This window comes from Prosopis cineraria, unplaced genomic scaffold (assembly GCF_029017545.1).
Source record: "Prosopis cineraria cultivar Desert tree isolate PC_DT_omini unplaced genomic scaffold, ASM2901754v1 PC4, whole genome shotgun sequence".
In the NCBI taxonomy this organism is placed as follows: Eukaryota; Viridiplantae; Streptophyta; class Magnoliopsida; order Fabales; family Fabaceae; genus Prosopis; species Prosopis cineraria.
Window position 1 is genome coordinate 14,245,642 of NW_026555335.1, and position 15,093 is coordinate 14,260,734.

The window sequence follows — 15,093 nt, forward strand, 5'->3', positions numbered from 1 at the left end:
ATATAAATATATTAACTAAGAAGCAAAAAAATTAATTTATTGGTTAATAATTAATATTGACATGCATCGTATTTATTTATAAAAAATGATAATAAAATTTATTTAAATTACATAAATGACAAATTGATTCCTCAAAATGTTATAATACTAATGAAATTTTTAAGAACTTCTTTATCAATAATTTTTTTTAAAAAAATTATTTTTTATTATTGATAAATTGTGATTTCTTTTTCAATTCTTATCATTTTTTAAAAAAAATTGTGATTCTTTAAACAAAAATCATGAATAAAGCTTGTTATTTTTAAAAATTTATTTTTCAAGAAGAGACATTAAACTTGAAAAATGATAATTTTTTATTCTATTCTTACAATTCACATAATGAAAATTATTATTCTTTAATCAAAAATTATAATTAAAGTTTATTTTTTATAATAAAAATTTTATTGAATAAGTTATAATTTTTTATTCAACTTTTATAATTTATATAATAAAATTATAATTAATAAAAAAACTTTAAAAATTTTATTAACATTATGATATTTTAAAAAATTAAATTATTATTTATATAATTTAAAAAGATTTAATCGTGATTTTACTTTTATTTATTTATGTTGTCCGGAAACATAATGTATATAGGCGAAAATGGATAGGGGTGAAACGACACGTGATCTAGCCTTGTACGGAAATGTCAGGAGTAGCTCTCAAGGCAAATCTCACATAACAAAATTCACTTACCGAAATTACCCTTCTCCGGAATGACGACACACGTGGTTCCTCCCCAAGTGTCCACGTCACCACGCGGGACCACTACGAGTCGGTCGGTAACCTTCAGCTCCCAAAACAACTCACCTGCGCAAACGGAACTAACAAACCCATCTCCGTCAATCACCACCACCACCGCCACTTCCTTCTCTTCACTCTGAATCGGAGAGGAAAACCAGAAGATCACAAAACTCACTTCGGCTTGGCTATCATAATCATAATTTCATTCCGTTTTCTTAAACCGCTTTGCATTCTCTTTGGTGATGTAGACGGATTGATTGAAAAGTGTTCCTCCACCGGATGAAAATTTCTCGTTTCGGAGTTCGCACTTTTCGTATGCACGGTCGGGAATTTATCATTGGGGAACTGAATTCGGGATTCCGAGCTTCTAGGATATGACTTTGCTGCGCAAATTGTTCTTTCGTAAGCCCCCCGATGGGCTTCTTGAGATCTGTGAGAGAGTTTATGGTACTTTCCTCATGCCAGATTTTTTTTTTCTTGCTCTTTTTTTATACTTTTTTTTGGGCTCATTTCATTCTCTCTTCTGACTGCATTTGTTGGATACTTTGACAAGCATTCTCTCATGGATAATTCGTCAAGTTGTTTTATATCATTTGGTCTGTTTGGTTGTTTGAGGAATGCGGGAAAGTGATGTGACGGAGGGTCAGAATCACTGAATCACGATATTTCTTTCCTTGTTTTTTTATCCTTTCTTGACTGTTTCCCCCTTGAGTGGGTTGATGGGACATGGCTGTGTCCTCTGAAATTCCCTGCCAAAAATGGAATAAATGGTTGGCAGCAACGTAGCTTGCAGTTTTAAGATTAAAAAAAATAATAATAATGAAGTTAAGCAATTGAATTGAATGTATATAGGGTATGGAAGAAGGGAAATTTCATTTTTCGTTTGCGTTTTATTCGTTTGTCCAGTTTTCGACTGCTGCTTCACGACGGATGCTTGGAATGAAGAAAATTATAAAGTCTACATGGACGGGATTGTTGCTCAACTTCGAGAGTACTTGCCTGATGCTTCGATCTTGGTCTTCAATTTCCGCCAGGAAGAAACGAAGAGTCAGATGGCGAACATCTTGTCAGAGTATGACATGACTATCATGGACTACCCTCGGCAATATGAGGGCTGCCCAGTGCTCAAGATGGAGGTCATCCACCACTTTTTACGGTCGAGTGAAAGTTGGCTCTCACTTGGACAGCATAATGTGCTGTTGATGCACTGCGAACGTGGTGGCTGGCCGGTTTTGGCTTTCATGCTGGCTGCACTCTTGATTTATCGAAAGCATTATAGTGGAGAACAGAGGACTTTGGATATGGTTTACAGGCAGGCTCCACGTGAGCTTTTGCAGTTTTTGTCACCGTTAAATCCAATTCCTTCCCAACTGCGGTATCTGCAGTATATTTCCAGGAGGAATGTGGCCATAAATTGGCCTCCACTGGACAGGGCACTCACGTTGGACTGCATCATTCTCAGATGTATCCCGGACTTTGATGGGGAAGGTGGATGTTGTCCAGTATTTCGAATTTATGGACAGGATCCTTTTCTTGCTGATAAAACTCCGAAAATCCTGTACTCGACGCAGAAGAAAAACAAAACCTTACGATTTTACAAGCAGGTGATATTTTATCATTGTGCACATCCATTTCAATCACTCTCTTTAGAAAATAAAAAATCTTCTTCTCTTTATGTGGATAGATGAAGAAAATTCAGTCGAGAAATTACGTTCTTTCTTTTGGTTATTTCCATCTATTGGTGATGTTCTAAGATATTTATTGGAGGCTGGCACTGATTGCACATATAAAATGCAAATATGGGATCTGGATTTTTTTTTTTTTTCCTGATAAGCAAACAGATATTTTCTGTTATAGACGAACTACTAAAAGCTGGAATTCTTAGCATCAATATTTTTTTTTTTTAAACTCTCTTTCGACTGAGAAGAAGCGATGATGTTGTGCATGAATTTGAGTAATCTGGGAGTTGCTGTGCCAAATTCTTTTGAAAAAAAGATCTCTGTTGTGCAATTTCTGAGGGTTAGTTTTCTCCATCATAGTCTACTTCAGTTTCATTTTTTTTTTTTTTTTGTGGAGACTTTAATTGAGGAGCAGCTTGGGATGAATCTGGAATTAAACTTTTGGAAGGTCAAAAATTTAAAAAAAAATTATATATTTATGAACATTGACAAACATATATGCAACATGGTTTTTTTTTTTTTTGTAATTTATAATTATTTTTCATATTGTCGCATCATATCGTAAGATATATCAATAATTGCATATGTGTCCATCTTTTTAGCCAATCTCTCTTCCAATATGATGGTACGATCATGAAGAAAAATATTTTTTCATCTTATTTTGCAAGTTTGTTTTTAATGATGTTTATATTAGAAATGACATCTTAATTGTTTATCTTGCTATGTGAAAGGTCATTAATAAATGAAGCAAGCAAGGAATCAAATGATAGAATATAAAGGCTTGTTTTATTTTTGTCTTATTTTGCAAGCTTGTTTTTTATGATGTTCATGTTCGATTTTTTTGTTTTCTTCAATATTTTGGTATAATGGAGAAATTATTAACGTATGTTTAATTGAGTAACATCAATCTCATAGTGCTTCAGGAAAAGGAAAAAAAAAAAATAATATCCTAGTGTTTTATTTGTTTCTAGATTTAAACTTTCCTGTTTAACTAAAATACTAAAACAAATTCAAAATTAAATTTTTTATAAAAAGAAAAAAATTAGATATAGAATAATTAAAAAATTTTCAATTATACTTCAACAAAATAAAAACGCTATAATATTGAAGAGGGGAGGAAGGGGGTGGTCAAGTCCAAGCACCCCTACTCTTGTAATTCAGTTGAGTTGGGCAACTGAGTTTTGGAAGCTCAGAAGTCTGGGAAATAAATGTTACATATGTGTGTGCATTTATAGATGAAGAAAATGTTGCGTCTTGTTCATTTTTTAGAACATACGAGTTTCATGTTAGGACTTAAGTTTGTCTTGGTCCGTTATCCAAGTCGTTGCACCAGTGGGGTAATAGTTGGAATCAGTTTTCTTTATAATACAATGTAAAAAGAGAGAAATCTTCGGCAAAAACGAAGGAGTGAAAAGTTCACACACTCTTCGATTAGGTTTGCGGATATGTACAAGGGTTTCCTGAGGAAAATTTCAACATTATCTTGTCAAATTCCACCATGGCTTCTTCGACATGCAACAATGTGGAGGAGTTCAGAGGGCTCTATTCCTTTGAAGCTTATTTTACTGGAATGCTAATTGTGCACTTAATATTGTGTCACACAGCTTATTTGTTTCCAAATTTCATACAAGATGAACTAGAATATGTCCAATTGTGGTAACAATTTCTGAATTCCTTGCTTCCGTTTGGCAGGGGGAGTGTGAACTAATTAAAATTGACATCAACTGTCATATCCAAGGTGACGTTGTGATTGAGAGCATTAACTTGACCAGTGACATGGACCATGAACGGATGATGTTCCGAGTCATGTTCAACACAGCTTTTATTAGGTCTAATATATTGATGCTTAACCGGGATGAAGTTGACATTTTATGGGATGCTAAAGATCTCATCCCCAAGGATTTCAGAGCAGAGGTATATATCTGTAAACCAATTTTAGTTTAGTTGTTTGTCAGATATTTCTAATATGAAATTTATTCTTTGGTTTTTGTTTGCATTAAGATCCTTTTCTCAGAGATGGATGCTGCTGCTGCTGTTATTGCGGATGGTACCTCATGCTTTGAGGAGAAGGAGGGACTACCAGTGGAAGCATTCGCCAAAGTTCAGGAGATCTTTAACCATGTGGACTGGTTGAATCCTAAGGCTGATGTTGCACTAAATGTACTCCAACAACTTAGTGCTTCAGTGCATGACACGATGGATAAAATTTCTACTCAGCAGCATGATACTGGATATTTGTTGCATGAAGAAGATCTTGAAGTGCCTCAAGTAAAACAGAATGAAGTGAAAAGGTTATTGCCCTTGAATAATGAATCCCTGGATAGTGATTTGAGTAAAAAAGTAGATAAGCCTATCAAGACCGGTGTTTCTCCACTACTACGTCGAAGCTCTGACATTATCTGTCAGAAGATGCCCATTACGTCTATGAGAACCTCAGAGTCCAGTAAACATGTGACAAGTTCTACAAATCTTGATGTAAATACACTGGTGGATGATCTTGCCTTGTCTAGTTCTGTAGATACTTCCAGTGAATCACTTTCACCAAAAACACCTCCACAGCATCCTTCCTTGATTAGTAAATCTAAAAACGTTCATGATACTCCACCTAACACACAATTACCTCCTCTTCTTTCCCCTTTAGGACCATGTTATCCTGTTACTGGAGAAATTGATGCCCAATCACAAGACAGAAGTGAGTCATCAATCTTTAGTTCAACATCTGGAGCTTCATTATCAAGTACCTTTCCAAATAAGGTTCCTCCTGACGCTGCTTCCCATCCTTCAGCTTCACTAATGACTTCAACTCTGCCATCTCCTTCCCCTACAACCTCTCTGAAGGAGATTCTACTTGTTAGAACAAAACCTGCTTCATCCACTTCATGCCCTCCAACACCACCCACACCCCCAACTCCTCCTCAAAAGGAGCATAAACTGGTTAGAGCTGTACCTCCCCCACCACCACCGCCTCCACAGAAAGAGCAATCATTGGTTGGAGCCATGCCTCCACCACTCCCACTAAGGGAGGAATCACATAATCAACTTGGACCTCCTCCTCTAAAGGAGGAGCCTAAAGTTAAAACTGGACCGCCACCCCTTCCACCACTTCCTCCAAAGGTGGAGCCACCTGTTAGTGTTAAGCCTCCTCCACCTCCTCCTCCTCCTCCACGTCTTCCTGGGAAATCTGATTCTACCACAGTATCACCACCACCACCACCACCACCTCCTCCTCCTCCACGTCTTCCTGGGAAATCTAGTTCTACCACAGTATCACCGCCGCCACCTCCTCCTCCCCCTGCTGCTGCACTTTCCTCCAAGCACCTTAATCCTTCATTGCAGAATTCTACATCCGTTCCTGCTGCTCCTAATGCTCCACCACCTCCAGTTCCCTTTAGCAAAGGAGATCTAAAATCAGGCAATGGTTTTCTAGGATATGCCTCTATTGGTGGTGATGGAAATATTGTGTCAAGTACAACAGGACCACGAGGACGAATTCTGTCTCGTACAATAAGTAGTATGAAAAATCAAAATAAAAAGCTGAAGCCATTGCATTGGCTAAAATTATCTCGAGCTGTGCAAGGAAGTTTGTGGCACGAGGCAGCGAAATCTGGTGAAGCTTCCAAGTATGTCTGATTTGGTATAGCTGTTCCATTTTCTATGGTTGATTGTCATTTTGTTATTCTGGTGTCACATGTTCCCTGCTTGCATTATCTTGATTCAGAGCCCCAGAGATTGATATCTCAGAGCTTGAGAGTCTCTTCTCAGCAGCAGTCCCAAGTTCAGCCCCTACCAAGAAAGTAGGTGTTAGAAGCTCAGCTGGGCCTAAATCTGATAAAGTACAACTGGTAATTTATATTCACTTCCAAGTTGTGCAGAGTGTTTATGATCATTTTAATTTGCATTAAATGTTTGTATTTATGCGGTAGGAAAATAGAACTGTGTTAAATAGTAATTATTTCACACACAACTGGTGTATGGATTACTTCACCATTCAGGTTTTTAGTGTTGTTTGTTTTGTTGTCATTAAAGTCTTAATAGACAAATTGAAGTTTCCAATGTGATGCACTGATTTTTGTTTTAAAATTATTAGAATAATATTGGTATATAATCATTGTTGTTAAAGGCTAAAGGTGCACTCAAGACGCAAAGTCTGTAAACGCCTTATGCACAAGGTGCTAGAAAGGCACGTGCTTGAGTGAGGCAAGGTGCTACCATATGAAAATGTATAATATATAGACAACAAAACCATAGATAAAATGATAAATATAAATTTACTGAACCTCCACATAAAATTGTGTCATATGAACAAAAATAATTTCTTGTAATAAAATTGTGTCATATAATTTCTTGGTTCTATAATATAACCAACCCATCTTGGCACCAGTGTATTCTGTAGCTTTTTCTTTTGATTTCATAATCTTGGAACTGTGACACTTTACTTGTTCAGGGTCACCTGTAAGATAGTGAATACCTTATCTGGTCATGATTGAAAGATTACATTGACTTCACCATTTATATGTGATTAGTATCTCCACTCTATACAGGTTGAGCACAGAAGAGCATATAATTGTGAAATCATGCTTTCAAAAGTGAAAGTGCCATTGCATGATTTGATGGTAAGATTGATGTTGCTTTCATTGCCTTCAAGAAATTTGGTATAAAAACTCAACTAGCTCTAAATTATAAGTATTGCCTGATTACTGATCAAAAGACAGTTTTGTTCTTTGATTCATATTTGAGTTTATCTGCATTTGAATAAAAAATATAGGCCATTTGCAATGTATTAGTGACATATGTGCATAAGAACCTGAATCATGTTGATGATTTGTTGGAATAAGCTGTAAGTGGTGTTACTCCCTCTCTCTCTTTTCTAAAATTAAAAAAAAAAAAAAACATTTTTCCCCCTTCAACTTGATATTGCTATCTCAATCTATTGGAAAGTGGGTGGAAAACTTTTAAAACTTGTTTGTAGAACACCAACAAAATCTCAGTCAACCCCAATCCATGCAATGAAATTTCAGGCTTGCAAACCCTCACTGCTGCAAACAGATTGATAGTGCTAACATTGCAATATTTTTCTGTATCCGATATTTTTGATAGTGTCAAAACCATCATGAATCGACATGTTCTAATTGGGTTTTTTTTTTCTTGGGTCAATCATGTCTTGTTTGGAATATTCCAGAGCTCAGTGCTAGCACTAGAGGACTCAGCCCTTGACATTGATCAGGTTGAAAACCTTATAAAGTTTTGTCCTACAAAAGAGGAGATGGAATTACTCAAGGTTGGTGTTGATTGTGATCAAATACTTTGCTAGGTTCAGATGACTAATTTTCACGGTAGATTCTTCAGATGTCCAGAAAACTTTTGTTGAAAGTTCTAGTACTTTTGTATGACGTGTCACTTCTTCCTTTCAAATTTTTAAACTTCTACTGATTGTGGTAAAGGGCTATACTGGAGAAAAGGAGAAGTTAGGGAGATGTGAACAGGTATGTAATTTTCACTCCTTCCACACATCATTAGAGTCATAGGGCTATAAACCTATAAGTGATAACGAATTTATGAATTAATTTTCCAATGAAGTTCATCATTCATTTGGATTGTTATGCCTTCTTTAACTTCCCATTACAGTTCTTCCTAGAGTTGATGAAAGTACCACGGGTAGAGTCCAAGCTCAGAGTGTTTTCATTCAAGATTCAGTTCCACTCTCAGGTGAGAAAGGGTGTCGTGCAGTGGTTACAAGAGGGGTAAAAAAAAAAGCATTTATTTGATATAAATCTAATATGAAAATATTTATGTAGGTTTCTGACCTCAGAAAAAGCCTGAATATTGTAGATGCTACTGTAGAAGAGGTACATTATCCTTTTTCTACTCAAATCCTCTTTCTATGAATTGTTGTTCTAACAATGTTCATTTCTTTTTGTGGTGAGAAATGACATTCTAGATTTGCTGTGTGATGATTATTATCAGATTAAGAATTCTGTCAAGTTGAAGAGAATTATGCAAACGATACTTTCTTTGGGAAATGCTTTGAACCAAGGAACTGCCAGGGGTAAGTTAACATAGATATCTGAAAAATATAGGTTGAATGCATCATTAACTTGACAAATTCCTTTAGCATAGAAAATTACCACCATGTTAAGAACATATTTGTAACTCAAAATTTAGAACATTTACATGCTATATTGGTCACTAACAGCCCAATGTTACAAGGCCTACATACTGGCACACTGTCAATATATTCCTAGTTTATTTCAAGGTAGAAATGCCATCTAGTGTGTTTGAATATAATCTCTACACTTTTGCTTGCACCACATTACCTTAGGGCGTGCTCAGATGGGAAATAATGAAGGGAAGGATTTCATTGCATCTTTTCCCTTCTTTGGGAGTTTGTTATGAGGAGTGGTGCAAAGACTCGACAAGGCTAAAGAGATTCCAATAAAAGTCATTCAAAGATTCTTCCCTACTCCTCTGGTTGTATACCAGCTTAGTATGTGAGAGAGAGAGAGAGAGAGAGAGAGAGAGAGAGTCTGTTTGTGTGATTTCAGACGTAACTATAGGAAGATATATTGTCAATCTCCCAAGGTTATCATAGTTTATTTTCTCCCATTGTTTAGGTTCTGCTATTGGATTCAGATTGGATAGCCTTCTTAAACTCACTGAGATGCGAGCACGGAACAACAAGATGACTCTCATGCATTATCTTTGTAAGGTGCATGTTGATGCTTATTCCTTTTCTGATTCATGAATTCTTTTTTCGATCGCTCTTCTTGCATTTCTATTAAAAGAATTCTTCTTCATTTTGTAAAAGATAATGTTTGATCTTATGCTTATCCTTAGGTGTTGGCTGACAAATTACCAGAAGTTCTAGACTTCTCCAAGGATCTTGCTAACCTAGAGCCTGCTGCCAAGGTTCTGGACTTCTCTAAGGATATTTTCTTTTTATTATGTTGCAATTATGGTGATGGACTTTTTAATATACTCCCCTTGGTGTTTTTTTTATAAGTACCTATTAACAACTTTACATGAATTAAGGAAATCAATTAAAACTAGCTGAAGCTTTTAAAATTTCAAAATCATCCCCATTGACGTTATTAATTAGAGGTGGTTTTTTTTAGGATATTAACTGAAGGATATTTATTGGGAAAAAAATTAATTCTTTAGACAAAAAGGTCTAAGGATCAAGGGGAAGGTCCTTATAATAAATTGGAGAGAGTGATAGGCATGTTTTAGCACTAATACATATTAACTATTGCAGATCCAATTGAAGTTTTTGGCAGAGGAGATGCAAGCTATAAGCAAAGGATTAGAGAAAGTTATCCAGGAACTCTCAACCTCTGAAAATGATGGTCCTATATCTGAGACATTCCGCAAGGTGCTTATATAATCATGCCTTTTCTTCTTTTGTAAGTTTGAAGGTGTTCAAATTAGTCTCAACCCCCATGTCACTATGATGCTTTTTTCTCTTATTCACTTTTTTCTGCTCCAAGTTATCAACAAGAAGGTTTATCACATTAAGTGGAAATCGGCTACATGGATTGCATGATATTATTGTGCCCTATCATTCACCAAAGTTTTAAGAGTGTTGTTGACTAAGAGCTTTCATTCAACAATTTCCATAAATATTCTCTTTGGCTTTCCTCTATTCCTCTTTAAAGGGTTCAAAATTATCTATTCCACCCTTCCCATCAGTGTCTCCTACGGTCTTCTCTGTACATATTCAAACCATTTCAAACAATTTTCTACTAATTTTCCCTCAATAAATGCTACGCCTACTTTTTCCCACATATGCGCATTTCAGATTTTATCATTATGTGTATGTCCACACATCCATCTCAACATTCTTATCTCTATTACTTCAGCTTTATACTTCTGCTATCCCTTTAAAGCCTAACATTCACTGCTGTAATGTTCGTCTTGACATTACTAGAACATAATACACAACTCCATTATGATAAACAAGATTAATTAATTCCTTATATGTTATCATAACACAAGGGTTTAAAATCAAGTTTAAAAGTTTGAGATCTCAAGAAACCTTTTTAGAAAAGAGTGTTAAGCTTAAACCGTAATTTAAAATACATGAAAAGAAGTAATAGAAGTATAGAAACATAAATTAATCCATACAATGATCAAAAGAGGGCAATTTGGACACTTCCTAAATTGCACCATTTGCCACGATGCATGTGTCATCTATTGCAACGGATGGCACAGAAAGTTAAGCCCTTTCATTGTGCAGTGCGCTGCAGCGCATTGTTGCTGTCATGATAGCACATTCAGTCCAACTTCTTAAGTGCACTGTTTCGCCATCTAATGTCTAATTTTGAGCGATTCAAGTGTCCACATGTGACTTTTTGAGCTACCTAGCTATTGGCACCGGTTCCACGACCAAATACTTCACCATTTAAAAGTTGGACAATCGAGCACAAAATTACCCCTTTTTCCTTTCAAAACTCAGCCCCAAGGTGTCTAAAATCATCAATCAAGTGCCAATAACTTTAAAATCACTTGAACTAATTCGATTGGATCACAATATATCTAATTGATCAATTATACAACAAAAATTACATTCCAAACATAATTTGACCATTAAAAACCCCGATTTCACAATAATCAAGAGGCATAACCAAACATCTCACATAACAATCCCAGCCAATCATGTACATACAATTAATTCAATAACAATACTTACACTAGTATTTTGACCTCTTACAATAATTTTCGGCAAAAAAACAATATTCTTAGCCAAAATACACCAAAACAACATAATTCATCATGTAAGTGCATCAAAACAACATATGTTTCTAAGTTAGCATATTTTATACAAATGATTTGTTACTCTACTAATATAGAAAGGAATAACTATATAAACTCAAGCTTCTCGAGTCCCCCTTCCCTTTGTTTCTATCGAAGCCTTCGCCTATAAAATGTAACCACGGAGTGAGCAGAGGACTCATTAACCAAATAATCTAATTTATTTACAAACATACAATAATAGCATATGAGTGTATGAAGTGCCAAGTAAAACAAGTCATCGGATACATATCAAACACATGCTTATCATTTACCAATTCCTATAATATTAATCAACATTCTCCACCTTATATCCTCCTCATTTCGTCTAATTGAATTTATGGGCTAACAACATAATAGGACTAAGTCCATGTGATTGTACAGGCCCAAACTCACCAGTCATGGGAGAAAACCCTGGCAAGGACGGCTTCGCCCATTCTTGGACCATAAAATCTCCATCTCAAACATCAATGGTGTCATATGCCCAATTTATCTCAAATAGTACTGAAACTTCTAAATAAGAGATATTGTGCACCGGAGCCTCCACGATGCCAATGTACCATATAGATTTTATACAATATCCCTTGACAATTCTAGAGTAAACTCTCACCTTCTCACAATGATCATGCTCATACAACATCAACGATACATATCGTTCACAAGAAATGATCATACAATACATACTGACATTTCATATTCATATCTGATTTTAGAATTTGTACAAATACACAAAAGAAAATAGTTTTCAAGCATAGAATAATAATTTAGATCAATACCACTTCATACAGATTTTCCAAAACATGAACAAATCATGTATAATTCAAAACTTTCATAATAGAATATATATACGTTTTCGCAAACCCATAACCACTCAAATACTCAAATGAAGGATTTTATATAATTATCTCAACCTTTTTGTGACAATTTGGTTACTCCACAAGGGTTCACAAGCTCAATGGGGCCCAATAAATATTTGATTTACAAAATTAAACACCAATCATTAATTTTAACTCTAATTCAACCCTTTTTTTAGGCTAAGTTTGACTTTAGGTACCCGTTACATCCAAATTCTCTCTTTAGCAAAATGAACACTTCCAGCACATTTCAATAATTCATTTAACACCTAACATTTAGATAACATCAATTCTTTACTCATGTTACTCCTAATTTTTTAATTTTCACTTGGGGTTTATTCAAACTCTAACCAAAAATTTCAAATCACTAGAAAATCTTCAACCTTAAGTTTAGAAGCTTGATTAATTCCTCAAGGTCTTAACTAAGTTAATGAGTTTGGTCAAAACCCAAGTAGAAACAAAATAATGCCCAACACTTCCCAAACTAATAGAAATTTTACATAGGGAAGGAGAGTAGTTAAAAGGCTTACCCAATGTGTGGTGAGCTCAAAATGTTTCCAAATAGCTCTAAAAGTAAAGCCCTAGTAGGCCTAAGCTCTACGTCTATCGTCCTTCATGTATTCCTCTTTCTCCTCTTCTATTTTGATCGTGTGCGCATAACTGATTTATGTAGATTTTTGCACATCCCACGGCGTATGGCACAGTGAGTTCAAACTAAATTTTAAGCCTCACTTGATGCCCATTCTGCACGAACTCCAAACTAGTCTTCTTCTAAAGCTATCCAATAATCCAATAACTTCATTAATGGTTCGAAAACATCATTAATTCATTAATCATTCAATTTTATCAATTTACCTCTTTAAAACACTAAAAATTCAAAGTTTGAAAATTGAGCCATACAATGCATCACTCACGGATGACGACCTAGCATTAGTACAAAACCATCTATGGTCCATATCCATATAAGATTCAGCAAAGTTTCACATTTGCTGTTAAGAGCTTAATATAACCTTCCTTCTTTACTCGGGCTTGGGACCGGCTATAAACATGGACAGAGTTGCTCCAAGTTATCAATCTGCATTGATAGTTACATCAACATGAATAATCTTTATCAGGTGCTCATATGTGACGTTAAAGGCCATATCAGCTTGCTTCTTATATCATGTTTCTTTATCTAAGTGCATTCGGTAGTATAGTTGGGGTTTAATTTATTCTTCTTTTCTTTCAGACTCTGAAAGATTTCCTCCGTTTTGCTGAAGCTGAAGTCCGATCACTGGCTTCACTATATTCTGGCGTGGTAGGCATTTGAGCGCATGTTTTTAAAGATCTTTTGGGCCATATAAAAGATTTTCACTTTGGAGAGGCCTGTATTTTACAGGGAAGGAAAGTAGACGCGTTGATTGTTTATTTTGGTGAAGATCCGTCTCGCTGCCCTTTTGAGCAAGGTGCCTGTCTTTCTTTCTTAGTAATGCAACTTTCCCTTTTGTATCTTTTACAAGAATAAGCACAACCATGTCTAGGTTTTGGTTATGATTTTTGAAACCTTGTACTAGAGATTATAATTCCAACGAGTAGGTTGTTGCATTCAGATGATTCGTTCGTTCTTTCTACTATCATCCATGCACTTGTCATTGTCATTATGTTGAAAATCTTTATAAAAGTCTAATGCAGTTAGTTGATCTATTTCCTACGACATCTGCTGTTATTATTGAAGGGTATCTTGTTGCTAATTCTTTTGCTTCAGTTGTGTCAACTTTGCTCAACTTCACGAGGATGTTCAACAAAGCCAATGAAGAAAACTGCAAGCAGCTTGAGTTTGAAATGAAGAAATCATCTGATAATGAGAAAAAGATATGCGAATCACAGAGGATACTGCCGACAGCAATCAGGACTGGTAACGTCAAGTGATCAGTAATTGGATGAACAACTAGCTGTGAGCCAGAATGGCTGATGATGTTGGGCAAGCTTGTGCATGGCACAAGTATCAGAATCTGGCGATTTGCATTGCAGAACAGAATGTAGGAGCTCATTATACTGCTTAAGTGAGGTAAATTAAAACTCTGAGCTATGGTTTGCCGAGTCTAGTTGATTTGGAATGTCATTTTCATTCATTTGATAATTGTGTATCTTATGGCAGAGGTAGAAGATCTGGCATGATCTTGTTCTTTGTCAGCCAACTTGTATATATATCTCCCCTCAGAAAATGTAACATTGTCAGTAATTTACAGGAAAGAAGGGATTTGTTATTTATCTCTCCCCTTCGGATTTTTGTTCTCCTTGTTAGCAGCTCACGTGTTGGTACCTGAAATGAAAATATTTGGACATCATCTTGTGTAGCTGCTGATATATATACTAAGTCACAGTCAGTCATTGAAGAATGAACTTTTAGATCATAATATTCCTTCCTTGCTATTAAAGGCATTATAACGTGAAGGATTGATGCGCAAAAAAAAAAAAAAAAGGATCGTTGTTTATTAAGTCATGGAAAAAATAGATGCTTGAAAATAAGAGAATTCAACGTATGCTTTTATTTTTTATTTTTTATCACATTCTCTTTTTTATTATTTATCAATATTATTATAAAGGATTGGAGGTATGGAAAACGAATCGTAGTTTTGCAAATTTTCTCAATGGGCTTCTTTTTTAATTCTTCTTGGCTTTTAATACTTTATTTAATTCATTAATTGTTTTTTAGTATTGTCTTTAAGTCTACACTGGAATGATCCTGTCTCAGTCAAAACTACTTGTAGATGACTTCTTTTGTCAACATCTTCTCCATAGGTGGCGGAGTTTAAATTCTTTATGAATAAGGAAAATAATGAATTGACAAATGACAAGACCTAACCTCGATTTAGAATGAAAAGAAAATAAGGAGATAAAATTAAGGTAGAAAATTGAAAGAAAAAGATATTTTTCTGTTCCTAGCATAAGTTGAAAAAACACAATTATTAGTTCTCATAATTTTATTAATTTTTGCTGTAAATTTTTTC

General features: G+C 35.2%; 1 protein-coding gene across 3 annotated transcripts; it reads left to right on the plus strand.

The window, feature by feature from the left end:
• The first annotated feature begins 860 nt into the window (after positions 1–860).
• On the plus strand, positions 861–14,481 carry LOC129308563 (formin-like protein 18). Of its 3 annotated transcripts, none has more exons than XR_008592639.1 (18): positions 861–1,230; positions 1,690–2,387; positions 4,155–4,376; positions 4,464–6,082; positions 6,181–6,304; positions 7,004–7,075; positions 7,642–7,740; positions 7,904–7,945; positions 8,088–8,168; positions 8,258–8,308; positions 8,427–8,508; positions 9,074–9,168; positions 9,297–9,368; positions 9,715–9,831; positions 13,332–13,400; positions 13,482–13,548; positions 13,848–14,150; positions 14,241–14,481. XR_008592639.1 is itself a non-coding variant. In XM_054949759.1 (17 exons), exons 1-17 carry the CDS (start codon positions 1,158–1,160, stop codon positions 14,009–14,011), a joined length of 3,747 nt encoding a protein of 1,248 aa, XP_054805734.1. In that variant the 5' UTR covers positions 861–1,157; the 3' UTR covers positions 14,012–14,481. The 3 variants fall into 3 exon arrangements, 1 of the variants encoding a protein (XP_054805734.1); XR_008592640.1 differs by having other exon boundaries at positions 14,332–14,481; XM_054949759.1 differs by having other exon boundaries at positions 13,848–14,481.
• The last annotated feature ends 612 nt before the right edge of the window (positions 14,482–15,093 follow it).

Excerpts from the sequence above, each read along its gene's own strand:
- LOC129308563 (XM_054949759.1), top strand. The coding sequence starts at position 1,158 with ATGACTTTGCTGCGCAAATTGTTCTTTCGTAAGCCCCCCGATGGGCTT. Across the intron at positions 13,401-13,481 it reads CTTCACTATATTCTGGCGTG|GGAAGGAAAGTAGACGCGTT; the intron begins GTAGGCATTTGA and ends TGTATTTTACAG. Across the intron at positions 13,549-13,847 it reads TCGCTGCCCTTTTGAGCAAG|TTGTGTCAACTTTGCTCAAC; the intron begins GTGCCTGTCTTT and ends CTTTTGCTTCAG.